The sequence below is a fragment of the Toxorhynchites rutilus genome, chromosome 2, assembly GCF_029784135.1.
Source record: "Toxorhynchites rutilus septentrionalis strain SRP chromosome 2, ASM2978413v1, whole genome shotgun sequence".
NCBI lineage: Eukaryota > Metazoa > Arthropoda > Insecta > Diptera > Culicidae > Toxorhynchites > Toxorhynchites rutilus.
Window position 1 is genome coordinate 335,185,398 of NC_073745.1, and position 24,236 is coordinate 335,209,633.

At 42.7% G+C, this 24,236-nt stretch overlaps 3 protein-coding genes across 3 annotated transcripts in view; all 3 read left to right on the forward strand.

The window, feature by feature from the left end:
* The first annotated feature begins 521 nt into the window (after positions 1-521).
* On the forward strand, positions 522-8,202 carry LOC129767280 (protein KRI1 homolog). The gene is made up of 4 exons (XM_055767985.1): positions 522-744; positions 804-2,272; positions 7,223-7,395; positions 7,458-8,202. The coding sequence occupies exons 1-4, from the start codon at positions 621-623 to the stop codon at positions 8,107-8,109; spliced, it is 2,418 nt and encodes an 805-aa protein (XP_055623960.1). The 5' UTR covers positions 522-620; the 3' UTR covers positions 8,110-8,202.
* Positions 8,203-10,401: 2,199 nt separating this feature from the next.
* On the forward strand, positions 10,402-20,247 carry LOC129767121 (uncharacterized protein K02A2.6-like). The gene is made up of 5 exons (XM_055767742.1): positions 10,402-10,431; positions 15,834-18,485; positions 18,562-18,755; positions 18,801-18,995; positions 19,098-20,247. The coding sequence occupies exons 1-5, from the start codon at positions 10,402-10,404 to the stop codon at positions 20,245-20,247; spliced, it is 4,221 nt and encodes a 1,406-aa protein (XP_055623717.1).
* A 1,046-nt stretch (positions 20,248-21,293) lies between these two features.
* The window catches only part of LOC129767932 (death-associated inhibitor of apoptosis 1), a 67,444-nt gene continuing 64,501 nt past the window's right edge, over positions 21,294-24,236 (forward strand). The window contains exon 1 of the mRNA XM_055769232.1: positions 21,294-21,501. The gene's annotated coding sequence lies outside the window, so the exon portion shown is untranslated. The remainder of the gene's footprint in view (positions 21,502-24,236) is intronic.

Sequence of the window (24,236 nt, forward strand, 5' to 3'; positions counted from 1 at the left end):
ATTATTCTTTTAACACTTACTATTAGCAAATTTAAATGTATTTTGTGCTTTTGTGAAACTACTTGTTAAAATCCATCGCCTTTTGCTTTACGTTTTGTTTATTTTTGCTACAGATAAACTGCTTCGATGTTCCGAATTCGCATACGAGCATACTGTGATTTTAGCCATTCCAAGTCATTCACCGTGTGGAACAAAGGGAATTGTTATGAATACAGTTCATGAATCAGTTATTTTTATTGCGAGTTTTTTTATGAATTTTCTACATTTGTATTTTAAAATTAAAATTAAAAGATTAGTAAAATCTTCTTCTTTGGTTCATCTCTATGTATATGCGATTGATATTGTTCAACTTTTCCAATAATAGCGACTTTCAGGGCAAAACATTAATAACTCCAGAAAATGTACGGCATTAAAAAAAGAGAAACAGGTAAAACTTTCCAAATAATTTAACAAGTGTTAAAAACTGGCAACACTAAAACAACAAATGACGCAGCCAATTTGAAATCCACCCATTTGCTACCTACGTAAACAAACACGTTCATAACATTTTGTGTTTACTCCATGTGCTCTCAGTCTAAACGGTTCATGCTAATTCCTCAGATCTTACTTCGCGAAAAACAATGGGTAAAATTCAACTTTTTAACGAGTCCGACCAAGAGGAAGAGGAGGAGTTGAAATTTAAGACAAACAGAGGTTACGCTAAGCACTACGATGAGTTCCGGAAGAAGGAGATCCTGGGACAACGTGAGTCAGAACCACCTTATCTGTTTGGCAGCTACTAATCGCGCATCCCGAAATTTCAGTGAAAAACCTCGGCTCCGAGAGTGAATCGTCCTCCAGCGATGATGAAACAACGGACGAGGAAGTGATGGACCCCGAGTTCGATAAGGAGTTCTTCCGAACGCTGGCCTTCCTGAAGCGACGGGACGCGACAAAGTACGAGGAGAAACCAACGTTTTTCGAAAATGTCAAACCGGTGGAGGAAGTGGCTCTCGCGAAGCGTAAGAAAAAAGAGAAACCGCTGACGCTGAAGGATTACGAGCGGAAGGTAATGCTGGAGAAGGGAGGCGTTTTCGAGGATGAAGATGATGACCCACGGCGAGAGGTGAGAGCGGAGTCACCATCGCTTGTGAAACAGCAGGAGCAGATTAAGGACGAGATAAAGCGGGCTCTCAGTAAGATCGATACCGACGATGAGGAGGAGGATGACTCGAAGGGTGGATTGTTGAAAGAACGAAGCAAGAGCAAGGCTGAGACGGACAAGGAAAAGGCCGACTATTTGGCATGGTTAGCAGATAAGAAGCAGAAGGGAGCTCCTTCGGAAGACGCAAAACCGTTGGAACCGTTGAAGGATTTCTGGAGTAGCAAAACGCTTTCCAAGGAGGATGCCTTCTTGAAGGATTACATTCTTAATAAAAGATTTGTGGACAATGCGGGTGATATCCCAACGTACGAAGATATTGTCGCGACGTCTGAAGACGAAGAAGAGTTGGAAAGGCAAGAGACGTACGAAAGACAGTATAACTTCCGATTCGAGGAACCGGATGCGGAGTTTATTAAGAGGTATCCGAGAAACGTTGAAGAATCGGTTCGTATTGAACGCAACAAGCGTAAGGAGCAGAGACAGGCGCTCAAGGAACGGAAACAGCAGGAGAAAGAGCAGAAAAAACGAGAGCTGGAAGAGCTGAAGGCAATCAAGCTGCAGGAGATCAGAGAGAAGATTCAGAAACTGAAGGAGATCGCTGCTACCGAAAATATCGCTATGAAGGAGGAGGATTTGGAGTCCGATTTCGATCCGGATGAGCACGATCGCAGGATGCGACAAATGTTCGATGACGATTACTATGAGGTAGATGAGGGCGATCAAAAGCCAGATTTTCCGGAATTGGATGAGGAATTGGGAATCGAAAACTACGATCGCGAGAAAAGCAAAATTGATGAACTGCAAGATTATGGTCCGTACTGCGAGGACGATGATTTTATAATGGATGCTGATTATGAGGAGAACTCAAAGAAGATTAAGAACGACTTGCAGGAAGAACTCTTGGAGGCAACTGGTGCCAGAAAGAAGAAGAAAGGAAAAAGAATGTCCAAATTTACCGAAATGTTGCGAAAGGAAAGACCTCTATTCGATCCCGAAGATGAGAAAACTTATGGCGAATATATCGATGAATACTACAAGTTGGATTACGAGGATATAATAGGAGACATGCCGTGTCGTTTTCGGTACACGGAAACGGTTCCAAATGACTTTGGACTGAGCATTGAAGAGGTATGCATAGATTTTTCACTTTTTAAAATGTTGTTTCGATGTATTTCAAGAAAAAATAAGTTCCGCGGATGTTGTTAAAGCTTCGAATGTAGTTGATAATAGTAATGTAACGGGTAAAAGTATCAAGCAAAGCAATCGTAACACTCCTCCGGTTATTGTAATGAAACCCAGAGAGTGCAAACAAGCTTGCGAGGTTATGCGCAGGATTTTGGAAACAAAATTAGATCCAAGAACACACAAAATCAGTATCTTTAGAAATGGTAGAGCTGGTTCCACCATTGTTGAGTATGCAACTGGAGTCAATGTAAATGAGATGAGAAAAAACATTCAAAGCAATCTGGGAAACCTGTTGTTTCCACGTCGGTACCGAGATTAAAGTAGTGGGCATGAGCGATGAGTATTCCTCCGATGTCTTTTTTCCCCTGTTGGGTGTGAACCACTGCGTTCATTATTTTGAACTATTGTTGTATACCCCTTTTTATACTACACTTAAAGCTTATCTACTACTTATTGATGAAGGAGTAGACTGAAAGCTATAGCGAGATAGGTGCCAACCAGGAATGATTTGTTTGATAAAATTTATAATCCTGTTCGGCGACGCAGACCAAATTTCCTTGGGCTCCAGAATAGTCTGCGTCTAGTTAGAGCTCCGCAGAGCAAATGTTCCGAGGTTTCGCTTTCGGCATTACAAAAGCGACAAATATCTTGTGCTAAACCTGTGTTCTTAAGATGGTATTTACTCGGGCAGTGTCCTGTTACAAGACCAGTGCATGTGCTGAAGTCTTTCTTATTAAGGCTTAGCAGCTGTTGAGTAATTTTAATACTCGGCGTAATAATTTTTTTGCCTGATTTAGTTTTTCCGCCATCCAATTGACTGTTACTTCCCGGTCTTCCCATTTCTTTAGCTCAATTTTCAACACACAGTCAGAAATTCCACAGAATGGTTCTGGACCAGCAAAGGGTGAGCTTGAGCCGCGCTTGCGAGTTCATCTGCTTGTTCATTTCCCTCTATATCGCAATGGCAGAGAACCCAGTATAATTATCTGACATAGTTGCCGTAAAAGGCAAATGCATTCCCAGACAATTTTTGAATAGCATTGAGGTCTTGAAGTGCCGCTTGACTGTCTGAGAAGATGCAAATGTTAGCCTGTCTGTAATTTCTTTTAATGCAGACATTTATACATTCTATTATTGCAGCTACTTCTGCCTGGAAAACTGTTGGCCAGTTCCCCATAGCTATAGAAATTTTTTATTCTGGAACCATACACTTCAGCACCTGTTCTGTTACCCATTATCGATCCACCATTACGAACATTGGGACCATCTTCATCCCATACTGAACGAGAAAGTTCGATCACTCTGTATGGAATGTCATTATTAGTCCTAGGTTCTCTCCAATCACTGTTCATCTCTGAGGCTGGTCCACCGGGTAAGAGATTCAGGATGCTCGAGTGACCAGTTTCGTACCCGCTTTTCTTAGCATCCAGCTGAACATGTTGACTCAAAGGTAACAGATGAAGGATAGCCTCCAATGCCGTACAATTGCAGTGTTGACTTCCTATTATTTTAGAACATGCCCATAGGGCTGAATTGGCCTTACTGAATTTTGAATCTAAGTGCGCATTCCAGTTCAGCATCTAGGATAACACCTAGATATTTCACTGAAGCGCCTCTCCCTCTGAATTCCCTCTACCCAAGATGTAAAAACTGCAGATGCTGTTTTTTTCTTCTTGGTGAAAGGAATAATTGTTTTTGAGGGATTTCTGCTCAGACCTTCTATGATGCACCAAGATTGTGTAAAGTTTAAGGCAATGTTGCAATCACAGACTTTGACGACCCCCAGTTCCCCCAGACCCAGTTCCGAGGTGATTCGTCTATGTGTGAGCATGCCCTGGATCCATTCGACTATACAGTCATCGAAGTGTCTTCTTCTCATTGCCTGTGCCATTGATAGATAAGAAGCATTATCAAAGGCACCTTCGATGTCAAAAAAAACTTTTCAAAGATTTTTCCATTTTTGTCACAAACGTGTGTAGCGCTGTGACTGTGGATTTGCCTGATTGGTAGGCAAACTGGAATACAGACTTTTTGTTTTCATATAACACTTTTTCCATAGTTTTCAACAGTATTGATGATAGACTAATTGTCCCGAATGCCTTTGGCAGTGATTTGTCACGTTTCCCCGCTTTTGGAATGAAAACTACTTTAACAAGTCTCCATATCGAAGGAATGTGCTCTAGTATCAGACCTGCCTTCAAAAATCGATTAGAGGTGGAATTAGTTTTGATTCTCTATTTTTAATCATGGCTGGAAAAATCCCATCTGCACCTGCTGATTTGAAAGGTAGAAAGGATCTCACCGCGTTTACTACTCTAGCCCTCGTAAAAACTAACCCAGCAACTATGTTTGCGACATCCTTTGCACTATCAGGTCCTGTGAGGCGCCTTCGAGAGCATTTTGTGTCGCCATTATAGCCAGGTTTTGTATCCGAGTGGACAGATGTAGATCCCGGGAAGTGAGTCTTCATCAGTAAGTCCAGTACTTCTGAAGGAGTTTTTGTAAACGAACTTTCGTCCTTTTTAAGGGAACCTAGCCCGTTCGAGTGGTCTTTTGTCAGAGTCTTATTGAGTCTAGCAACGATTGGAGTATTTTCAATGCTTTCGCAATATTGCTTTATTTGCATAAGCAATTTTGAGGTATTCGAAGCTCTTCTAAGCTATTTCCCGCTTATCCCGGTCAGAGAGCTTCGATTCACGTGGAGCTCTCACCTTCTTATCGTATCGTTGAGGATTCGCCAAATAATTGAGCACTACTTGATGGGATCGTCTAATCCGACGAGCAATTTCTCGGATACCAACATGTTCTCGGTGAAATGCACTGATTTGTCTTACTTATCTCTCCGTGAGCATTTTTCCTTTCGGCAGTTTCCAGTTTTATTGATCAAAACAACTAAAACAACGGAAAATGCAACTGGTCTTATAGAAACTTGACGCTTGAAAAATACAAACACATTCGTTTACGCTCAGCGCTTGCACTCATATGAAAATCATGCAATGTATGGTAGTCACCAATATCTACACACTAGAATATAAATTGAAACATTGTTTGTTTACAATGACACAAAGCAGCAAGATCATCACCTGGTCTTATAGAAGTTGGACAGAGTGTAGCTATAATTCAAATATTTTGAAGCGTTTAGCTGATTTCTTCAATTTCAAACAAACGGTGAATGAATTTACGCACATTTCCCGACACAGTCAAACTTTAATTGATTATGTGTATTCCAAATTCGATCGAATCTGTGTTTTCAAAGAAATCCTTCTCTGGTGTAGAAAGTAATCTGTCCAATCAGAAGTAATGCTTTGTTGAAGAGTTTTCTAGACAATCTTCTTTCACCAAGATGCATTGGTTGGTGTTTTTCGCTTCAGTGGACAGTTTTCTTCAAAGGTGGATCTAATATTGATTTGAAATTCTAACGAAACTACATATTTCTATTTCTGATGAAACTATTTCAAATTATTTCAAGCCTTCAGTGAAATGCATTCCTCTAATGTCAAAATTTGCTCCTAATGAAATATTATATGTTTATGACCAGATAGAGATTCTTCATTTGAAACAGGTCAATTTTTGCTCATATCTGAGAGGCTCAGAAGGAACTCAACTTTCTATTTAGTTAATAAATCAACTGCAGAAACGTTCCATTTTGAATTTGCTATAGAATCCGATAGATGAGGTTCTGACTTATCTTCCCGATTGCCGAATACAGCTGGGAATGTGTTTGCAGCTAAGGTATGACCAAAAGAGAGAGTAGATGTAGAGAAATCGATGATGTCACTTACACCCCTTTCATTTTTAGCCCATCATCTGATATTTTAGAACTGAAGAGAGTGAGATCAAGAACTTCTTGCCTAAAAAAGTTAACAAATGTTAGGTTGATTCCTTGGTTACAAATGTTAATATTATTTGACATTCAATATTCAAATAAACATTCATCTCTAAGGGTGCTCATACACTGTTTGACCGAAGCCAAATATTTGACTCTTTTTGACAGATAAAATTTGGTCAACGTGTACTGATCAAATATATTCTACACAAAACACGACAAGCAAATATTCAATTATTGGATGCCTAAAATATTTTTTCAGTCTGTTCTTCGAACCTGTCGGTACATGGTTAGGTTACCTTGGATATTTCAGTTGAATTTTTTCCATGTTCGGTGTTTGATACTGTTTACTATTTTTTAAAATTGAAGAGTGGCAAACAAAATAGTGTTTGTACAAATATCAAATCAAACCTTATCTGTCAAAAAATATCAAATATTTGACCTCCGGGCAAACAGTGTACGGCCACCTTAACATTGATGTCGCTACTACCCCAAATCGCATGGTAGGCATTGACGTTACGTCCTATGATGAACTGTTTATTGTTTAATTTCAAGTGTTGGATCAGCGCAGCAATTTCGAATGGAGGAACTTCAACTTTGTCTTCTGGGAAATAAACCGGAACAACGATGATAACGATTTTCCCTCGGGTCACTGGAACCTCCAATTGTATTGCCACGATGTCTCTATTGATGAATTCTGTTATGGATACATACCTGATGTTATCCCCGCTTCTGGTGCAGTCATAGATAAGCTCACATTTTTGTGTAGATTATTGAACCAAGGCTGTTGCCACAGAGCCACATCCAGAGTTTCGTGGGTAAACCTTTTGCATAGCACGCGTAACACTTAGGACTTAGGGGTTTATTCATTACTTTCTTTGCGTAATAGCCGTGAATAACGGCTATTAAAACCATCCAACTTAGAGGCTTTGGGCCAACTGTTCTGGTTCTCAATAGTTTCAGGTTCTTTTTCGGACATGCTCATATAGAGATCCGTCATTCGTATGCGGAGTTGGTAGCTTTCTCAGTTTTTAAATTGTTTTTTCTACTTATACCGATTGTTTCAGATTCTGAGTGCCAACACCCGAGAATTGAATCGTTGGGCAAGTGTGAAGAAAACTGTCCAAATTCGACCAAAATATGTTGAGCTCGGTGAGATCGAATCATACAAACGGAAAGCCCACAACGAGACGCTGAAACGTAAAATTCTGCCGAGTTTGTTCATTAGACAGGAAGACAGGTTTGTTATTATAAGTGGTTATTGGAGAATTTATTTTACGTTGGCATTTTCATCTTTTCCAGTGATGAAGATGAAGACGAAGATATAAAAGAACAGAAACAAAAGCAAAACACCGTTACCAAATTTGAGGAAGAAGTAAAACCGGAAACCAGCGAAGTCCAAGTTGAAAAGAAAAAGAAGAAAAAGAAAAAGAAGCATGTCGCGGGGGAAGCGATAAGCGAGGAGGTGGCTAGCACTTCAATGCAGGATGAAACAAATTCTGGAGCAGTACACGGCAGTGCAAAGGATTGTATCGAGCAAAAGATCCACAAAAGTGAGAAGAAGCGGAAAAAGGCAAAACATCAACAGGAATCTGCTGAAACACCCATGTCGGAGAACAAAACCCATAGCGAGGTCAGTCAGCCGTCAAAGAAACGAAAGCGGTTGGATGTAGAGTCGACACAATTTGGTGACGCGAACACATCACAAGCGAATCCTAAGAGGAAAAAGTTCGATCAACAAAATAAGAAGCATCGCAAAAATAAACAAAACGGTGAACCGTTTTCGAATGTTACCGATGATCGGTTGCGGGCGTTCGGAATCAATCCGAGGAAGTTCCACAACAAGCTCAAGTATGGTAACAAGGACAAGCAGGGTAATGATGGTCAGAAGGGAGATCATCATAAGCAAAACCAACGCGAAAAGTTCAAGAAGAAAAATTGGAATAAGAAATAAATAACCTTTTGTTGTTAATACACAAACCGAAATGTTGAAAAACATTGAAAATAAAAAAAAATGTTTTGTACATATCTCAGCAAATATTTTTATATGTAGCCAACGAAGGCTTATGTTATATGCGGCTGATCTACGAGTTGATTACACTACGATTTTCCTTCTTGCTATCGCTTACTGGACTACTGGACTTTTAAGTTGTTTCAATTCTAGCCTTGAAAAAATGAAAAAAGAAGAGTGGTGTTCGAGACCGCATTGTTAACGTCAACTGAATGTCAGCTTTTTTCCAGTATCTCTTGGCGAAATTTAATTTCCAAGGTTCAGAGAAACTATGCTCCAAAATAATGTTTGGTAGGGTGGACATCACTTTTAACCCGGAAACAATGCTCGAATTCACGAAAATTAATTGATCTATCATAAAAAGATCTATCATAAACGATTTATCAATCATCCTGCCATCGACCAGAGGCGAATGAACTGAAAAAGTCTGAGAGTCACACAAAGCCTCTTTAGTTCAAAACATTATCATCACTACACCAATGACCTCACACACACTCTCTCACACACACGCACACTCTCGAAGCTCTCTTTCAGCAATCTATATATATAAAAATGGAGTGATGTCTGTCTGTCTGTCTGATTCTTATAGACTCGGAAACTACTGAACCGATCGACATGAAAATTGGTATGTAGGGGTTTTTGGGGCCGGGGAAGGTTTTCGTGATATTTTGAGACCCCTCCCCCCTCTCTAAGGGGGGGGGGGGGGGGGCTGCCATACAAATGAAACACAAATTTCTGCATTACTCGGAAATTAACCAAGCAAACGAAACCAAAGTTGGCATGTGAAAGTTTTAGGGTGCAATAAATGTTTCTATGATGGTTAGACAGTCCTTCCCCCACTCAAAGGGGGGGCTGCCATACAAATGAAACACAAATTTCTGCATTACTCGAGAATTAATCAAGCAAATGAAACCAAATTTGGCATGTGGAGGTTTTAGGATGCAATAAATGTTTCTATGGTGATAAGTTACTCCTTCCCCCTCTCTTAGAGGGGGCTGCCGTACAAATGAAACTCAAATTTTTGCATCAAGCAAATTAAACCAAATTAGGCATATGGAAACTTTAGGGTGCAATGAATGTTTCTATGGTGGTTATATACCCCTCCCCCCTCTCTTAGGGGTGGCTGCCATACAAATAAAACACAAAATTCTGCATTATTCGAGAATTAATCAAGTAAATGAAACCAAATTAGGCATATGGAGGTTTCAGGGTGCTGGAAGGAGTGAGCACATGTCAATCCCCTTTATTCCGCGCGGCGAATGACGTGAGATAGGAAATTTTCTCTCTTTATTATGGAAGCCACCTTACTTTTCAGCTCCTATTTCATACCCGAGTCGATAACATATGAGGACACGACTTCAAATCTCACCTAAGTGACAATCTATAGTCAAGCAATTCGCCTGCAGGAATACCGTGACTTGAGTCATCTCATGTCACTCGCCGCGCGGAATCAAGGGGATTGACATGTGCTCACTCCTTCCAGAGCTACGATTGATCTTGGGAGACTTCAACTCTCATGGAACTGCCTGGGGGGAACAGTATGACGACAATCGTTCAATCTCTATATATATAAAAATCTCGTGTCACGATGTTCGTGGTGGAACTCCTCCGAAACGGCTCGACCGATTTTAATGAAATTATACTTAAAAAACACGGTAGGCATGAGAATAGGTCGTAAACTATATATGATACCGCTAGGATACCGATTACTGTATATTTAATACTGATTTGGGTGGTCCTATGCAAGAAATTTTTTTCTGAATTTTTTTTTTTGTATTTTTGCACAAATTTGGTTTGACAAAAATACGTATGTAACCAATTTTCACCCCTTCCTCCTATTTTTAATCGCAATATTTGTATTTTTATGTGAATAATACCAAATAAATGATCCGTCATTCGTTTATCAAACAGAACGCATTTATTTACGTTGTTAAATGCCAGATAGCACTTCGTCTTCTTCATCGAGCTTTCACTCCATACATACGCAAGTAACCTCAATTCGACTGAAGCTAGGCGGATAGCCGGCGAGTTGGAAGCCTTTTTGGATGAGCACAATTAATTATTGAAAATATTCTAAACACACACATGCAGGGAATGCGAAGTAAAAATCACGTTATTGTGGTCAATCGTGATAAAACAAACCGGCTGGAGAACACGTGTGTAGATCCAATGCGCCACAGTTACTTCAATCATTGAAAGCATCATTACTCATCTTGAAATAATATTTTTAAACATATGGTTGGAGGAGACGAGTCAAACAAGAGAGTGCGTTCCATAGATTTTTATGTGTTTCGTTTGATGAGCGCAGTCGCAGTCATGACAACGTTTTGATCTGTGCCAATAATTCACGATCAACATATACGCAAAGGTAGAGAGCGAATGACTGCGATTCCTATGACACAATCAACAGAATATATTCACTTGCGAGTCGCTATAATGAGCAACACCGACACAGCCTTTGTTCAAACGACAGCACGTGTGTTCAAACGAAAGAAACGGTGTCTTGAATGAGCTCCATTACAAAATTACACGTGTTCCTTCCAACATGTTGCTGGATGTATTCGGTTGAATGACAAAAGCAAGGATTACCTTATACGCACCTTTTTGGTTTTTAGGATAGAGTATCCCATCTGATCCACCAAGGACTCTACGGAAAAAAATGAAGATAGTCTCTAATATGTGTTCTGTGTAACAAAAAAACACATTCACAAATTGTCTGTGATAAAGATTTCATCTTCTTCTTCTTCTTCAATGGCACTAACGTTCCTAGAGGAACTTCGCCGTCTCAACGTAGTATTACTTGCGCCATTTTTATTAGTACTTAGTTGAGATTTCTATGCCAAATAACACGCCTTGAATGCATTCTGAGTGGCAAGCTCTAGAATACGCGTGATCACAGTGCAAGTTGGAGGAAATTTCTTTGACGAAAAATTCCCCCGACCAGAACGGGAATCGAACCCGAACACCCGGCATGTTAGTTATGACGCTAATAAAGATTTCATATTATAGATAATTTTTTGGCGGAAATGCAAAGAGATTTACAGGATAACTTCGATATAACATACATTTTACTTTCAAAATTGTACGTTGTACCGAATTGTACGTTATATCGAAGCATAATACAGAACGCAGAAAATTAGCATACATTATTTTATTTGAATAAGGTTAACGAATAAATTCACCTAGAAGATGAAGCTAACCTTTCTCATGATGTGTTGAAACGTGGAACCATTGAGAATTTTCAAACGTATTCAGCCCTTGAGAATCAATTTAAAAACTTGATCAAATGGAAAAAACGTGCTTATTGGCTAAATTTCGTGGGAGGTTTGTCACGAGAAAAATCAATGAAAAAATAATGGAAAGTGGCTCGAAATATGAGAAATCGCTCTTTGACAAATGAAAGCGAAGAATATTCACATCGATGGATTTTTAATTCTGAACGGAAGATTTGTCCTGACTCCGCTCCTGTGCAAAAAATTGTTCGAGATATACTACAAGATAGGTGCGATCTTGATTCCGAATTTCCGATAGTAGAATTCTCTCTTGCTCTCTTTTCTTGTAACAATTCTGCTCCAGGATCGGATCGAATTATGTTCAACTTGTTGTAAAACCTCCCGATGTGGCGAAACATCGCTTGTTGAATTTATTCAATCGGTTTCTGGAGCATAATATTGTTCCAGATGATTGGAGACAAGTTTGAGTTATAGCTATTCAAAAACTCGGAAAGCCCGCGTCCGACTTCAACTCGTACCGCCCAATGGCAATACTGTCTTGTACACGGAAATTGTTGGAGAAAATGATCTTGTTTCGCCTTGATCGATGGGTTGAAACGAATGGCCTACTCTCAGATACACAATATGGGTTCCGCAGGGGCAAGGGACGAATGATTGTCTTGCGTTGCCTTCGTATATTCTCAACCGTGTTTGTTTTCCTGACAACATAAATTCTTCTGCGCATTTTGATCTGTTCATGAAGCAGAAAATCCATGGAATTTCAGATTATCATCGATCGAAGTTTGTTCCAACAATCTTTGATGCAAAGTATGGCCGTATCAATTGTAATAATATGTACTTTACTGGTGGGATTTGGAGTGTTCAAAAAATTTTAGCACCTCCCATAGTCTTCAGTATCCTTGGTCAGTGTTTATTTATCAATTGGCAGCAATACACCGGGCACTGGAGAGCGTCGCCTCAAGACCTGTTGACCACTTTTACATTGTAACAGATAGTCTTAGCTCTGTCGAAGCTATCCGTTCAGAGAGGCCGGAAAAGCACTAGCCGTACTTCCTTGAGAAGATACGAGAAATTTTGAGTGCTTTATCCAGATGCTGTTATGTCATTACCTTCGTCTGGGTCCCTTCACATTGCTCAATCCCGGGTAATGAGAGGGCTGACTCATTAGCAAAGATAGGTGCAATTGAAGGCGACATTTATCAGTGTCAAATGGCCTTCAATGAATTTTATTCTTTAGTCCGTAAAAATCGCTAACTGGCAACACAAATGGAACGAAGATGAATTGGGGCGGTGGCTCAAATCGATTATTTCTAAGGTTAGCCTCAAACCATGGTTCAAAAGTCTGGACTTGAGTCGGGACTTTATTCGCACCTTCTCCCGACCGCCGTTAGGTAGACGCGCTACTCTTTAGTATCAATCTTGCCGACAACAATTTTTATGTTTGTGGGAAAGGTTACCACCAAGACGGGTCTATGGTACTAGGTGAGGCCGTTTCGTCACTAAGTTGGTTAGGGGAGCGGTATATGAAAACAGTACGGAAGAAAGCAGAAGGGGAATTATTTGCTTGAAGCGTGAAAGAGACAGACTGATCACGAGCGAGCTTTTGCACAAGCGTATTGTGTTTTGTTTACAATCAAAACACAGTAGATTTCCAAGATGGCTGCAGAGTGGTTTTTGCACAATAGCCCACCTTAGGATCTACTTCTAGGCGCCTTGGTTACCACTTCATCGATCACGTTGTTCGGTCGTGCGAGGTGAAGCTCGTTGCCAGATCGAATTTAGAAAACTCTCTTCGGGCTAGAGGAAGACAGCCCAATGTGCCGGTGAGAGATGTGTTGGCTCGGTTAGACCTTAATTACATGTCCCAAATATATGTTTTCCTTGAAGCTATCTGTTGTGGACAACCCTATTTTGCCGCGCTCGGATACGTTATTCATCCGATGCAGCTCAGACCGCAGGGCTCGCGTGCGACAGCATGGCTGTCACTGAGCGATGCTGGAGATGCGCATATATGTGTTTTTAATGTGGTTGTCACTTGTTGTTGTTTACATTGTTATTGTTGTGGACAGAGTCATTGTTTATCGTCCATAGTGAAATGTATCGTTTAGTCATGTCGTGAATAAAATTTTTTTTTATTTATTGTACCGTGCGCGTTTCATTAACCCTGTCGTGATATTGTCCCAGTGCAAGTCCAGGGTCCCGCGGTACAAAAGTGGCGACGAGTAATCGCGAGTGTGTGTTGTTTTTCACCAATTAGTTTATCATCAATACTGCTGAAAACTATGGAAAAAGTATTATATGAATACATAAAGTCTGTATTCATGTCCAAATGCCCTTTATCTAAATACCAGTTTGCCTATCAATCAGGCAAATCCACAGTCACAGCGTTACACACGCTTGTGACTAAAATTGAAAAATCTCTTTCGTCAAAAGAAACTGCATTATGTGCGTTTCTTGATATCGAAGGGGCTTTCGACAATGCTTCCTATGTATCAATGGCACAAGCTATGAGAAGAAGACATTTCGATGACTGCATAGTCGAATGGATCAAAGGCATGCTCACAAATAGACAAATCACCTCGGAGCTGGGTGGGTCATCGACATCTGTGATTGCAACGAAAGGTTGCCCACAAGGAGGGGTTCTATCACCTCTACTTTGGTCACTGGTGGTTGACGACCTTCTGATTAGTTTAGAGGCGAATGGTTTCGAAACCGTGGGTTTTGCTGATGATTTAGTCATAATGGTACGTGGCAAATTCGACGATGTGATATCGAGTAGGATGCAGATGGCCTTAAACCTTACACAATCATGGTGTATCAAAGAAGGTCTGAGCATAAATTCCTCAAAAACAACAATTGTTCCTTTCATCAAAAAGAAGAAACTGCATCTGCAGACTCTAAATCTTGGAGGAGAGGAAATAAAATTCAGCGTTTCAGTGAAATATCTAGGCGTAATCCTAGATGCTAAACTAAACTGGAACGCACACTTAGATGCAATTATCAGTAAGGCCAACATTGCCCTATGGGCATGTTCTAAAATGATAGGTAGAACATGGGGCCTGAAACCAAAAATGGTTATGTGGGTCTATACAGCAATTGTGCGGCCTAGGATAACCTATGCCTCATTAGTATGGTGGCCAAAGACTAAGGAGACTGTAGCTACAAAAAAGCTAAACAAACTCCAACGACTGGCATGCGTTGCTGTAACAGGAGCAATGCGAAGCACACCCTCAAAGGCATTGGAGGCTATCCTTCACTTGTTACCTTTGGGTCAACATGTTCAGCTGGAGGCTAATAGAAGCGCTCTAAAGCTAAAAAGATATAAACTGGTCATTTGAGCATCCTGAATCTCTTACCCGTTGGACCAACCTCAGAGATGAACAGCGATTGGATGGAGCCAAGGACCAATTATGACATTCCATACACAGTGATCGAACTTTCTCGTTCAGTATGGGATGATGTTCCCGATGTTCGTAATGGTTCAATCCTGTTCTATACCGATGGGTCGAAAATGGGTAACAGAACAGGTGCTGGAGTGTATGGTCCCAGAATAAAAATTTCTGTAGCTATGGGGAACTGGCCAACAGTTTTCCAGGCAGAAGTAGCTGCAATAATAGAATGTATAAATGTCTGCCTTAAAAGAAATTATAGACATGCTAACATTTGTATCTTCTCAGACAGTCAAGCAGCACTTAAAGCCCTCAATGCTTTCAAGTGCTATTCAAAAATTGTCTGGGAATGCATTTGCCTTTTACGACAACTGTGTCAGAGAAGTTCGGTACAACTGTACTGGATTCCTGGCCATTGCGGTATAGAGGGAAATGAACAAGCAGATGAACTCGCAAGACGCGGCTCAAGCTCACCCTTCACTAGTCCAGAACCATTCTGTGGAATTTCTGAATGTGTGTTGAAGAATGAGCTGAAGAAATGGGAAGACCGGGAAGTAATGGCCAACTGGATGGCTGTACAACTCAACCAGTCAAAAAAATTTATCACGCCGAGTATTAAAATTACTCAACAATTGCTGAGTCTTAATAAGAAAGACTTCAGCACATTCACTGGTCTTATAACAGGACACTGTCCGAGTAAATACCATCTCAAAAACATAGGTTTAGTGCAAGATGATATTTGTCGCTTTTGTAATGCCGAAAGCGAAACCTCGGAACATTTGCTCTGCAAATGCGGAGCACTAACAAGACGCAGACTTCAACACCTTGATAAGGCTATTCTGGAGCCCAAGGAAGTTTGGTCTGTGTCGCCGATCAGGACTATAAATTTTATCAAACAGATTATTCCTGATTGGCACCTATCTCGCTATAGCTTTCAGTCTACTTCTTCATCAATAAGCAGTAGATAAGCTTGAAGCGTAGTACAAAAAATGGGGCATACCACAATAGTTCAAACTAATGGACGCAGTGGTTCACACCCAACAAGGGAAAAAAAATCCCCGTGCCGGCGGTCCACTATCAGCAGCAGTATATTCCCGTCTCTGCCGCCCAGCAACAGCAGTACGCGCCTTTCCCGCCCCACCAACCGCAAGCACAGGTCGGTAGCGATGTGTTCGTGCAAATTTTGCAAATGATGCAGCAGCAGCACCGAGAGATGATGACCCAGCTGATTCAACAGCAGCAGCAAAGTGATGAGAAGCATGAACGCTTTCTCCGTACGATCGCATCGTCAATCAACGTGCAGGTACCACCGAATCCAGAACAGATCCTTGACTCTTTGGCCGGCAACATCAAGGAATTCCGATTCGAGGCCGACTCCAACGTGACGTTTGCGGCTTGGTACTCGAGGTACGACGATCTCTTCGAAAAAGACGCTGCTAGATTGGATGGTGAAGCAAAGGTTCGACTTCTTTTGCGAAAGCTGGGTGCATCGGAGCACGAACGGTACGTGAGCTATATTTTACAGAAACTCCCGAAAAATTTTAGCTTTTTAGAAACAGTGGCTAAGCTCAAGAGCCTGTTCGGAGCTAAAGAATCGGTGATCAGCCGTCGCTACCGATGCCTGCAGATAGCCAAAAACCCGGCAGAGGACCATGTGGCATTCGCTTGCCGCGTGAACAAAGCTTGCGTGGAGTTTGAGCTGGGTAAGCTCTCGGAGGAGCAATTCAAGTGCTTGGTCTACGTGTGTGGTTTGAAATCGGAGAACGACGTCGAGATTCGCACCCGCCTCCTCACGAAAATCGAAGAGAGGAACGATGTGACGCTGGAGCAGCTTTCGAAGGAGTGCCAGCGGCTGTATAACCTGAAGCATGACAGCGCCATGATCGAATCTCCGTCCACGTACGACCAAGTACAATCGATACGAAAGTTTGGTGGGAAGCGGTACGAAAAGCGTGACCGTGAGTCACCGAAACATCCTTCCAGTGACACCGACAGGAAACCAAATTCGCCATGTTGGTTTTGCGGTGGATTCCACTACGTTCGGGACTGTAGATACAAGAGCCACAAGTGTTCCGAATGTGGCCAGTTCGGGCATCGTGAGGGGTACTGTGCCAGTGCCAAACCCCGAAAAACTGGAAGGAGGCGCAGGAAGCAACCAGTGTCCGCCAAGGTGGTGGTCGTCGATGTGTGCAGTGTGCAGCAACGACGCAGATATGTCTCCGTGGGGTTTTCCGGAACAAAAATTCGCCTGCAACTCGACACCGCCTCAGACATCACCGTCATTAGCAGGAAGATTTGGCGGAGCATTGGCAGTCCTGCGTTATCGTCAGCAACGGTGAATGCGAAGACGGCATCTGGCAGCATACTATCGCTCGATGGGGAGTTCGAGTGCGACGTCACCATCGGAAGCAGTACACGACGTGAGCTCATCCGTGTAACCGAGAAGCAGCTGCAGTTACTCGGATCCGATTTGGTCGACAGTTTCAACTTTTGGGCCGTCCCTATGGACACCTTCTGCTGCCACGTGTCTGGAACGCCAGTGTCGACAGGTGCACTCAAGTCGTCTTTTCCAGAGGTCTTCAGCGAGAAGCTCGGCTTGTGCACCAGAACAAAAGTGAAGTTGGAGTTGAAAGAAAACGTTCGACCCGTCTTCTGTCCGAAGCGTCCGGTAGCTTACGCTATGTATGATACCGTTGATCGCGAGCTCGACCGGTTAGAGAAATTGGACATCATCACCCCGGTCGATTATTCGGAGTGGACCACTCCGATCATCGTAGTCCGCAAGTCCAATAGCTCCATCAGGATTTGCGGAGACTACTCAACGGGTCTGAATGCAGCTCTCCAATCACAGCAGTATCCACTTCCACTTCCGGATGACATCTTCGCCAAGCTGGCTAAGTGTAAGATCTTCAGCCAGATAGATTTGTCCGACGCCTTCTTACAGGTGGAAGTTGACGAGCAGTACCGTAGTTTGCTGACGATCAATACGTATCGTGGTCTCTACCTCTACAACCGCCTGCCGCCGGGTTTGAAGATCACGCCTGGCGCATTTCAGCAGCTCATCGACACAATGTTAGCCGGACTGAAGGGCACTTCTGGCTACCTCGATGACGTCATCGTCGGCGGAGAAACTGAAGAGGAGCACGACCTCAATCTACGGGGTGTCCTGAAGCGAATCCAAGATTTCGGATTCACGATTCGTGTTGACAAGTGTTCGTTTCGCAAGCAGCAAATCCGATACTTGGGGCACATCGTCGACAGTCGCGGGTTGCGACCAGATCCGACAAAAATCGAGGCGATCACCAAGCTGCCGCCTCCAGCCGATGTATCCGGTGTGCGATCGTTTTTGGGGGCCATCAACTACTACGGCAAGTTCGTCCCCAACATGCGCATGCTACGCTACCCACTCGACAATCTCCTCAGGGTGGAGACGAAGTTCAGCTGGAGTCCGGAGTGCCAGAAAGCGTTCGACCGGTTCAAGCAGATTCTCTCGTCGGATCTTCTCCTCACGCACTACGATCCGAAGCGGGAAATCATCGTTTCTGCTGACGCTTCATCCGTTGGACTTGGGGCTACCATTAGCCATAGGTTCCCAGATGGAACCATCAAGGTGGTCCAACATGCATCCAGGGCGCTCACGAAGGCAGAACAGGGCTACAGTCAGCCCGATCGCGAAGGTCTGGCCATCATCTTCGCCGTCACGAAGTTCCACAAAATGCTCTTCGGACGGCACTTCCGTTTGCAAACCGCTGCTTCGTATCTTCGGCTCTAAGAAGGAAATTCCAGTGTACACTGCGAACCGCCTGCAACGCTTCGCCCTCAACTTGCTGCTCTACGACTTTGAGATCGAGTACGTGTCCACTGAGAAGTTCGGCAACGCAGACCTGCTCTCCCGGTTGATCGACCAGCACATCAAGCCTGAAGAGGACTACGTCATCGCGAGTCTCAATCTGGAAGAGGATATTAGGTCAGTAGTAACTAATACGGTTAAAGTGTTGCCTCTCAATTTCAGAGTCGTTGCGCAAAGCACCCAAGCAGATCCGCTGCTCCGTCAAGTCCACCGCTACGTTCAGAACGGCTGGCCCCAGTCAACACTCGATGGGTCAGAACTTCGCCGGTTCCAATCAAGGCAAGAATCGCTCTCTGTGGTGGATGGGTGTATTTTGTTTGCCGAACGACTCGTCATCCCGTCGCTGCATCGGAAACGGTGCCTCGAACAGCTGCACCGTGGCCATCCGGGCATGCAGCGAATGAAAGCCATTGCTAGGAGCTACGTGTACTGACCTACGTTGGATGCTGACATCGTCAGCTTCGTCAAGGCATGCCAGCAGTGTGCGTCTGCAGCTCGATCACCTCCTCACTCTCCACCGGTGCCGTGGCCCAAATCGACCGCTCCGTGGCAACGCGTCCACGTCGACTTCGCCGGTCCAATCGAAGGCGACTACTACCTGCTCGCTATCGATTCGTTCTCTAAGTGGCCCGAGATCATCCGAACGACCCGCATCACCTCTGCTGCGACCATCAGCATCTTGCGTGGGTTGTTCGCGCGGCTGGGTATGCCCGTAAACTTGGTCAGTGACAACGGTACCCAGTTTACCAGCGCCGAATTCGCCGATTTCTGCGCTTCCAATGGCATCGAGCACCTCACGACAGCACCGTTTCATCCACAATCAAATGGCCAGGCGGAACGATTTGTGGATACCTTCAAGCGAGCCGTCAAGAAAATTCGAGAGGGGAGAGGATCCATTGAAGAAGCACTGGATGTCTTCTTGCTGACGTACCGAAGCACGCCCAGTCGTGCTCTGCCGGATCAGAAGTCGCCATCTGAGATCATGTTTGGTCGCAAAATCCGAACGTGTCTCGAGCTTCTGCGTCCACCACCGGTACGTGTCCCAGTACCAACCGACGATGACCGCAAGCAACCGAGGTCCTTCAACCGAAACGAGACCGTGTACGCCAAACTACATGGTCGTACCGGTTGGAAGTGGGCTCCTGGTGTCGTCGTCGAGAAGATCGGAGACGTTATGTACAACGTGTGGGTCGAAGATCGCCGAATGCTACGCTCGCATATCAACCAACTTCGGAGTCGCCTTGCTGCTGGCGCGATACCGAAGCAACCCACTGTACATGCCACCTTAAACCAACATTCGCTGCCGCTGGACATTTTGCTGGATGCCTGGGATCTCCCAAGCCAATCACCAGGTCCATCTTCACCAGAGCCTGTCTCCAGTGCTGAGAGAACCATGGTAGGTTCCGGGCCGACTCTTGCAACGTCTACGCCACGTCATGAGGTCTCGGCGTTCGTCCCGTCATCAGCATCGTCATTATCAACAACAACAACGCCAACATCGACAGAGTTCGAGTCCGCTGTCGAAGTAGAACTAGCTGTAGACATCCCTAGGCGCTCTTCACGACTACGAAGACCGCCAGTAAGGTTTGATCCGTACCACCTCTATTAAGAGGGGAGATGTTGTGGACAACCCTATTTTGCCGCGCTCGGATACGTTATTCATCCGACGCAGCTCAGACCGCAGGGCTCGCGTGCGACAGCATGACTGTCACTGAGCGATGCTGGAGATGCGCATATATGTGTTTTTAATGTGGTTGTCACTTGTTGTTGTTTACATTGTTATTGTTGTGGACAGAGTCATTGTTTATCGTCCATAGTGAAATGTATCGTTTAGTCATGTCGTGAATAAAGTTTGTTTTTATTTATTGTACCGTGCGCGTTTCATTAACCCTGTCGTGATATTGTCCCAGTGCAAGTCCAGGGTCCCGCGGTACAAAACTATCGATCTTCGTTTGTGATTGTCCCTATATCCTTATACCCTTCTGTTCTTTTTTTGCGAGTAATAGGTCCCCTAGCTATAAACAGTAGAATAAGTTGAAATGTAAATACATTATAGATATACGAATAGATTTAAGAATTGAGTGTGATCATCAATATTGTTAAAATCGTTATATCCCATCCTTTTCCTGAAAAAAAGGCACCCTTCTAAACTCGAGTAGACCGCGAGTAATCGGTTCCCTTCTTACTATCCTTAGATTTAAGAAAATTGTTTATGTATAGTTATAAATATATAATTAAAAATTCGGCTCCTTAAAACATATGTAACTGTAAAAATAAACGAATTATTTAAAAAAATAGTTGAACAAAAGCTCAAACATTTCCAGAAACACTATTTCTACTACGTACAGCTCAGAATATCGTACTACTGAGCATCTAATGTTATTCTTCGACCAGCATTCAATTGACTAATTTAATAACAGGTAATGATTGTTTGTTAGGACATTCGGTTTAAAAATTTTCATCTTATTTGGCAGTTCCACATTTCCATACCCTTACGGTAGTACTCAGCGAAGCACGCAGCCACCAGTATCGCTTACCGGTACTCACCGATGACAGCTTCTCATTCAACCTTCCCAAAAGCGCAAGCTTTCGCAACGTAGCATCGCGACGACGGTGAGCTCCTTTGCATCGATTTGGTCGCCTAGGTCACTCACCAGTTCCCGTTCACATTCGAGAAGTGTACGCGCTTAGTGTGTGGTCGATATTCGAGTGTGTATTCTGGCCGTCGTTTTTCCAGTTTAATTCGCTAAATTTGGGTCCAAATTTAATCGATTTTCCACCATCAAGTGTCTGGAAGATGGATTCGAACGTGATTTCGTGCGGTGAGCATTAGGAAATTAGTGCAAACAGCGCTAACACAAAGGTGAGTTTCGCTTTGCACACACTTCTTTTTTTTTTGCATTCGCGAATTGATTGCCAGTGGTGGTGGTGGTGGGGGAATAATGAAAAAGAAGACATCCGTCGGGAATGCCATACGCGACGATTGAGTACGCGCAGCCATATTTGAAGCAAAAGCAGGAAATAGTATCGAGCTGGTGCACAGTGGGGTTTGTGTCTGCAGCTTGAAGTCTGTGGTTGTGTTTGTGAATGAGCCGAACATGGCTGCTATATGTGTTATTTGTTTTGTTCCTTTGAATCAATTATTCAAAGATAATGTTATTGAACTTAGAATCTTTATTTCTAGATGCGATTCCTGTATTTTTCCGATTGTTCCATTTCATTATGAACATCTGTAATATTATGATTGTGATTATTTGTTTACATCATTTAAAAGCATTTCTGGCAACAGTGTATCCATATCAAAGGCCATTCAGCTTTTTTTTTGTTGGAAAACTGAAGAGGTCATACAATCTGAGCATGATGTAAATGGTAAACAAAGCTGATTTCTAATGAAACCAGTTTGATTCGGTGACCTAATCACTAGTTCCAGTAAAGTGTCTGTAAACTGGAAATTAGATTTATAGTTGCAAAACATTTAAATTATTAAAACATTTATAAGTAAAAAACTTCAAAATACATGCGTTTTTATTGAATTTCTCCCAAAACTATTGTTTCAACCAAATAAAAGCACTCTCATCGTTATACATTTTGTTTTTTGACACTCGACTTCTATTTATCTGTAAATTTCGCTGCAATGTACTTTTAAACTCAATTTAAATTAATGTTAGACAGTGGCATAAAATTCATTCCATATTCTGGTGAATTAAAAGGTGTAGAGAACTTGTAAAAAGCTTTAACTCGATTGATCAAGATCGAATCAAGTTTATCATGCATTTTCGGAAGAAAGCCCACAAAAACGCCTGAGAAAACACTGAATTTTATGTTTTTACTTTTAAAATGTTACTTGACTCTACTAATTCAAATGTTTGAGGGAGTAATACACTATGGAAACTTGAAAAAATTAGAAAATAAATTCTGGCCTGAAATGTTCTCTGGGATGTCTATTTAACTGCAGTTTTTGTCCCAGCTTTGTCCGATACTCCGTTCCAATGTTACAAGCCAATTAGCCAAATTTACAAAAAATGTCATTTCGTCGAAAATCAATATTTAAAAAAAATTGTAAGGGGTTGTATCTAGGACACGACAGCATATTTTCGACGTAGAACTACGCAATTATATTATGCAATCCACTTGTTTATCACTTTAAATATTATTTTAGAATGCATCGAAATTTTTGTAATAAGTTATGTTCTTCGTTACAAATAAATATGATGAACGTCCTTTTACGTTTGATATGCCTAGGACTACCAAAATAATGGAATGGTGAATGGAAGAATTGTTAAACGATCATTGTATTTTACATTTCCGTCTGGAATTAGTGCACATCTCATGTTTACCTAAAGGGTGTGTCACATCAAATTGCATCACGGAAAAAACGCTGTAAAAATTTAATTTTTAGGAATTATATCTTCAGCTTTCGCTTATAATCAGACAAGAGTGTATAGATTACGTTGGCCATGCTTCACTGTCGATTTTTCGTAAATTTGGAAAAATGTCGTCGAACGAAAAAGAGCGTCGTGAATTAATCCTGTGCACTCATTTCGAGAATCCGGAGTTGTCACATCGGGACATCGGTAAGATGCTGGGAATCGTCCGATCTACTGTCAGCAGAGTACTAAAACGATACTTCGAGAACCTAACCATCGACCGGAAGGTGAAGAACGGCAAAAATGGATGCTCCGTCAGTGAAAAAGATCACAAACGCGTAGTTAAGTAGTTTAGACGTGATCCAAGAAGTTCGGTCCGGGATGTCGCCAATAAGCATAATTTGTCAAGTTCATTCGTCCAGCGGACCAAGCAGCGGGAGGGCCTGCGTACATACAAGGTTCAGTTCTTCTCCGCAGAGGACAAATTCAGCGTTCCGGAGGAGATTCGCAAGCAGAAACTATCCAAGTTTGCCAAAAAGTACATGGTGTGGCAAGCGATCTGCTCTTGCGGAAAGCGAAGCGCCCCCTTCGTGATGACCGGCATGGTAAACGGGCAGGTTTACCTTAAGGAGTGCCTACAGAAGCGCTTACTACCACTATTGAAGCAGCACGAGGGCCCGACCATCTTCTGGCCGGATCTCGCTTCGTGCCACTATTCAAAGGACGTGTTGGAGTGGTACGAAGCCAACGGGGTCACCTTCGTGCCAAAGGAAATGAACCCGCCCAACGCGCCGGAGCTTCGCCCAATAGAGAAATATTGGGCGATTATGAAGCAGGCCACCGGAAGAACCCAAAAGTTGTCAAATCGGAGGCGGACTTCAAGAGAAAATGGATTTCTGTTAAAAAAAACTACAACCTGACGTTGTACAGAACCTTATGGACGGGGTAAAGAGGAAGGTGCGAGCATACGGGCTTGGGCTCGAAGTATGAATAAAAAGAAAATGCCAAAAGTTGTTTAATAGTTTTTATTTTACTGTCTAAATTTTTTTAAAGGATGCAATTTGATGTGACACACCCTTTAGTTCTCGAACCGCGAAAGTTCATTCACCTCTAATATCTGAAATGATTTTGATTTTCCCAGGTTTCTCAGTTTAAAAGTACGTTTTAGGGAAACATATTCCAGTCTGCACAAAGACAAGCGAGTACAAAAGTACCGGCAGCTTGCATATAT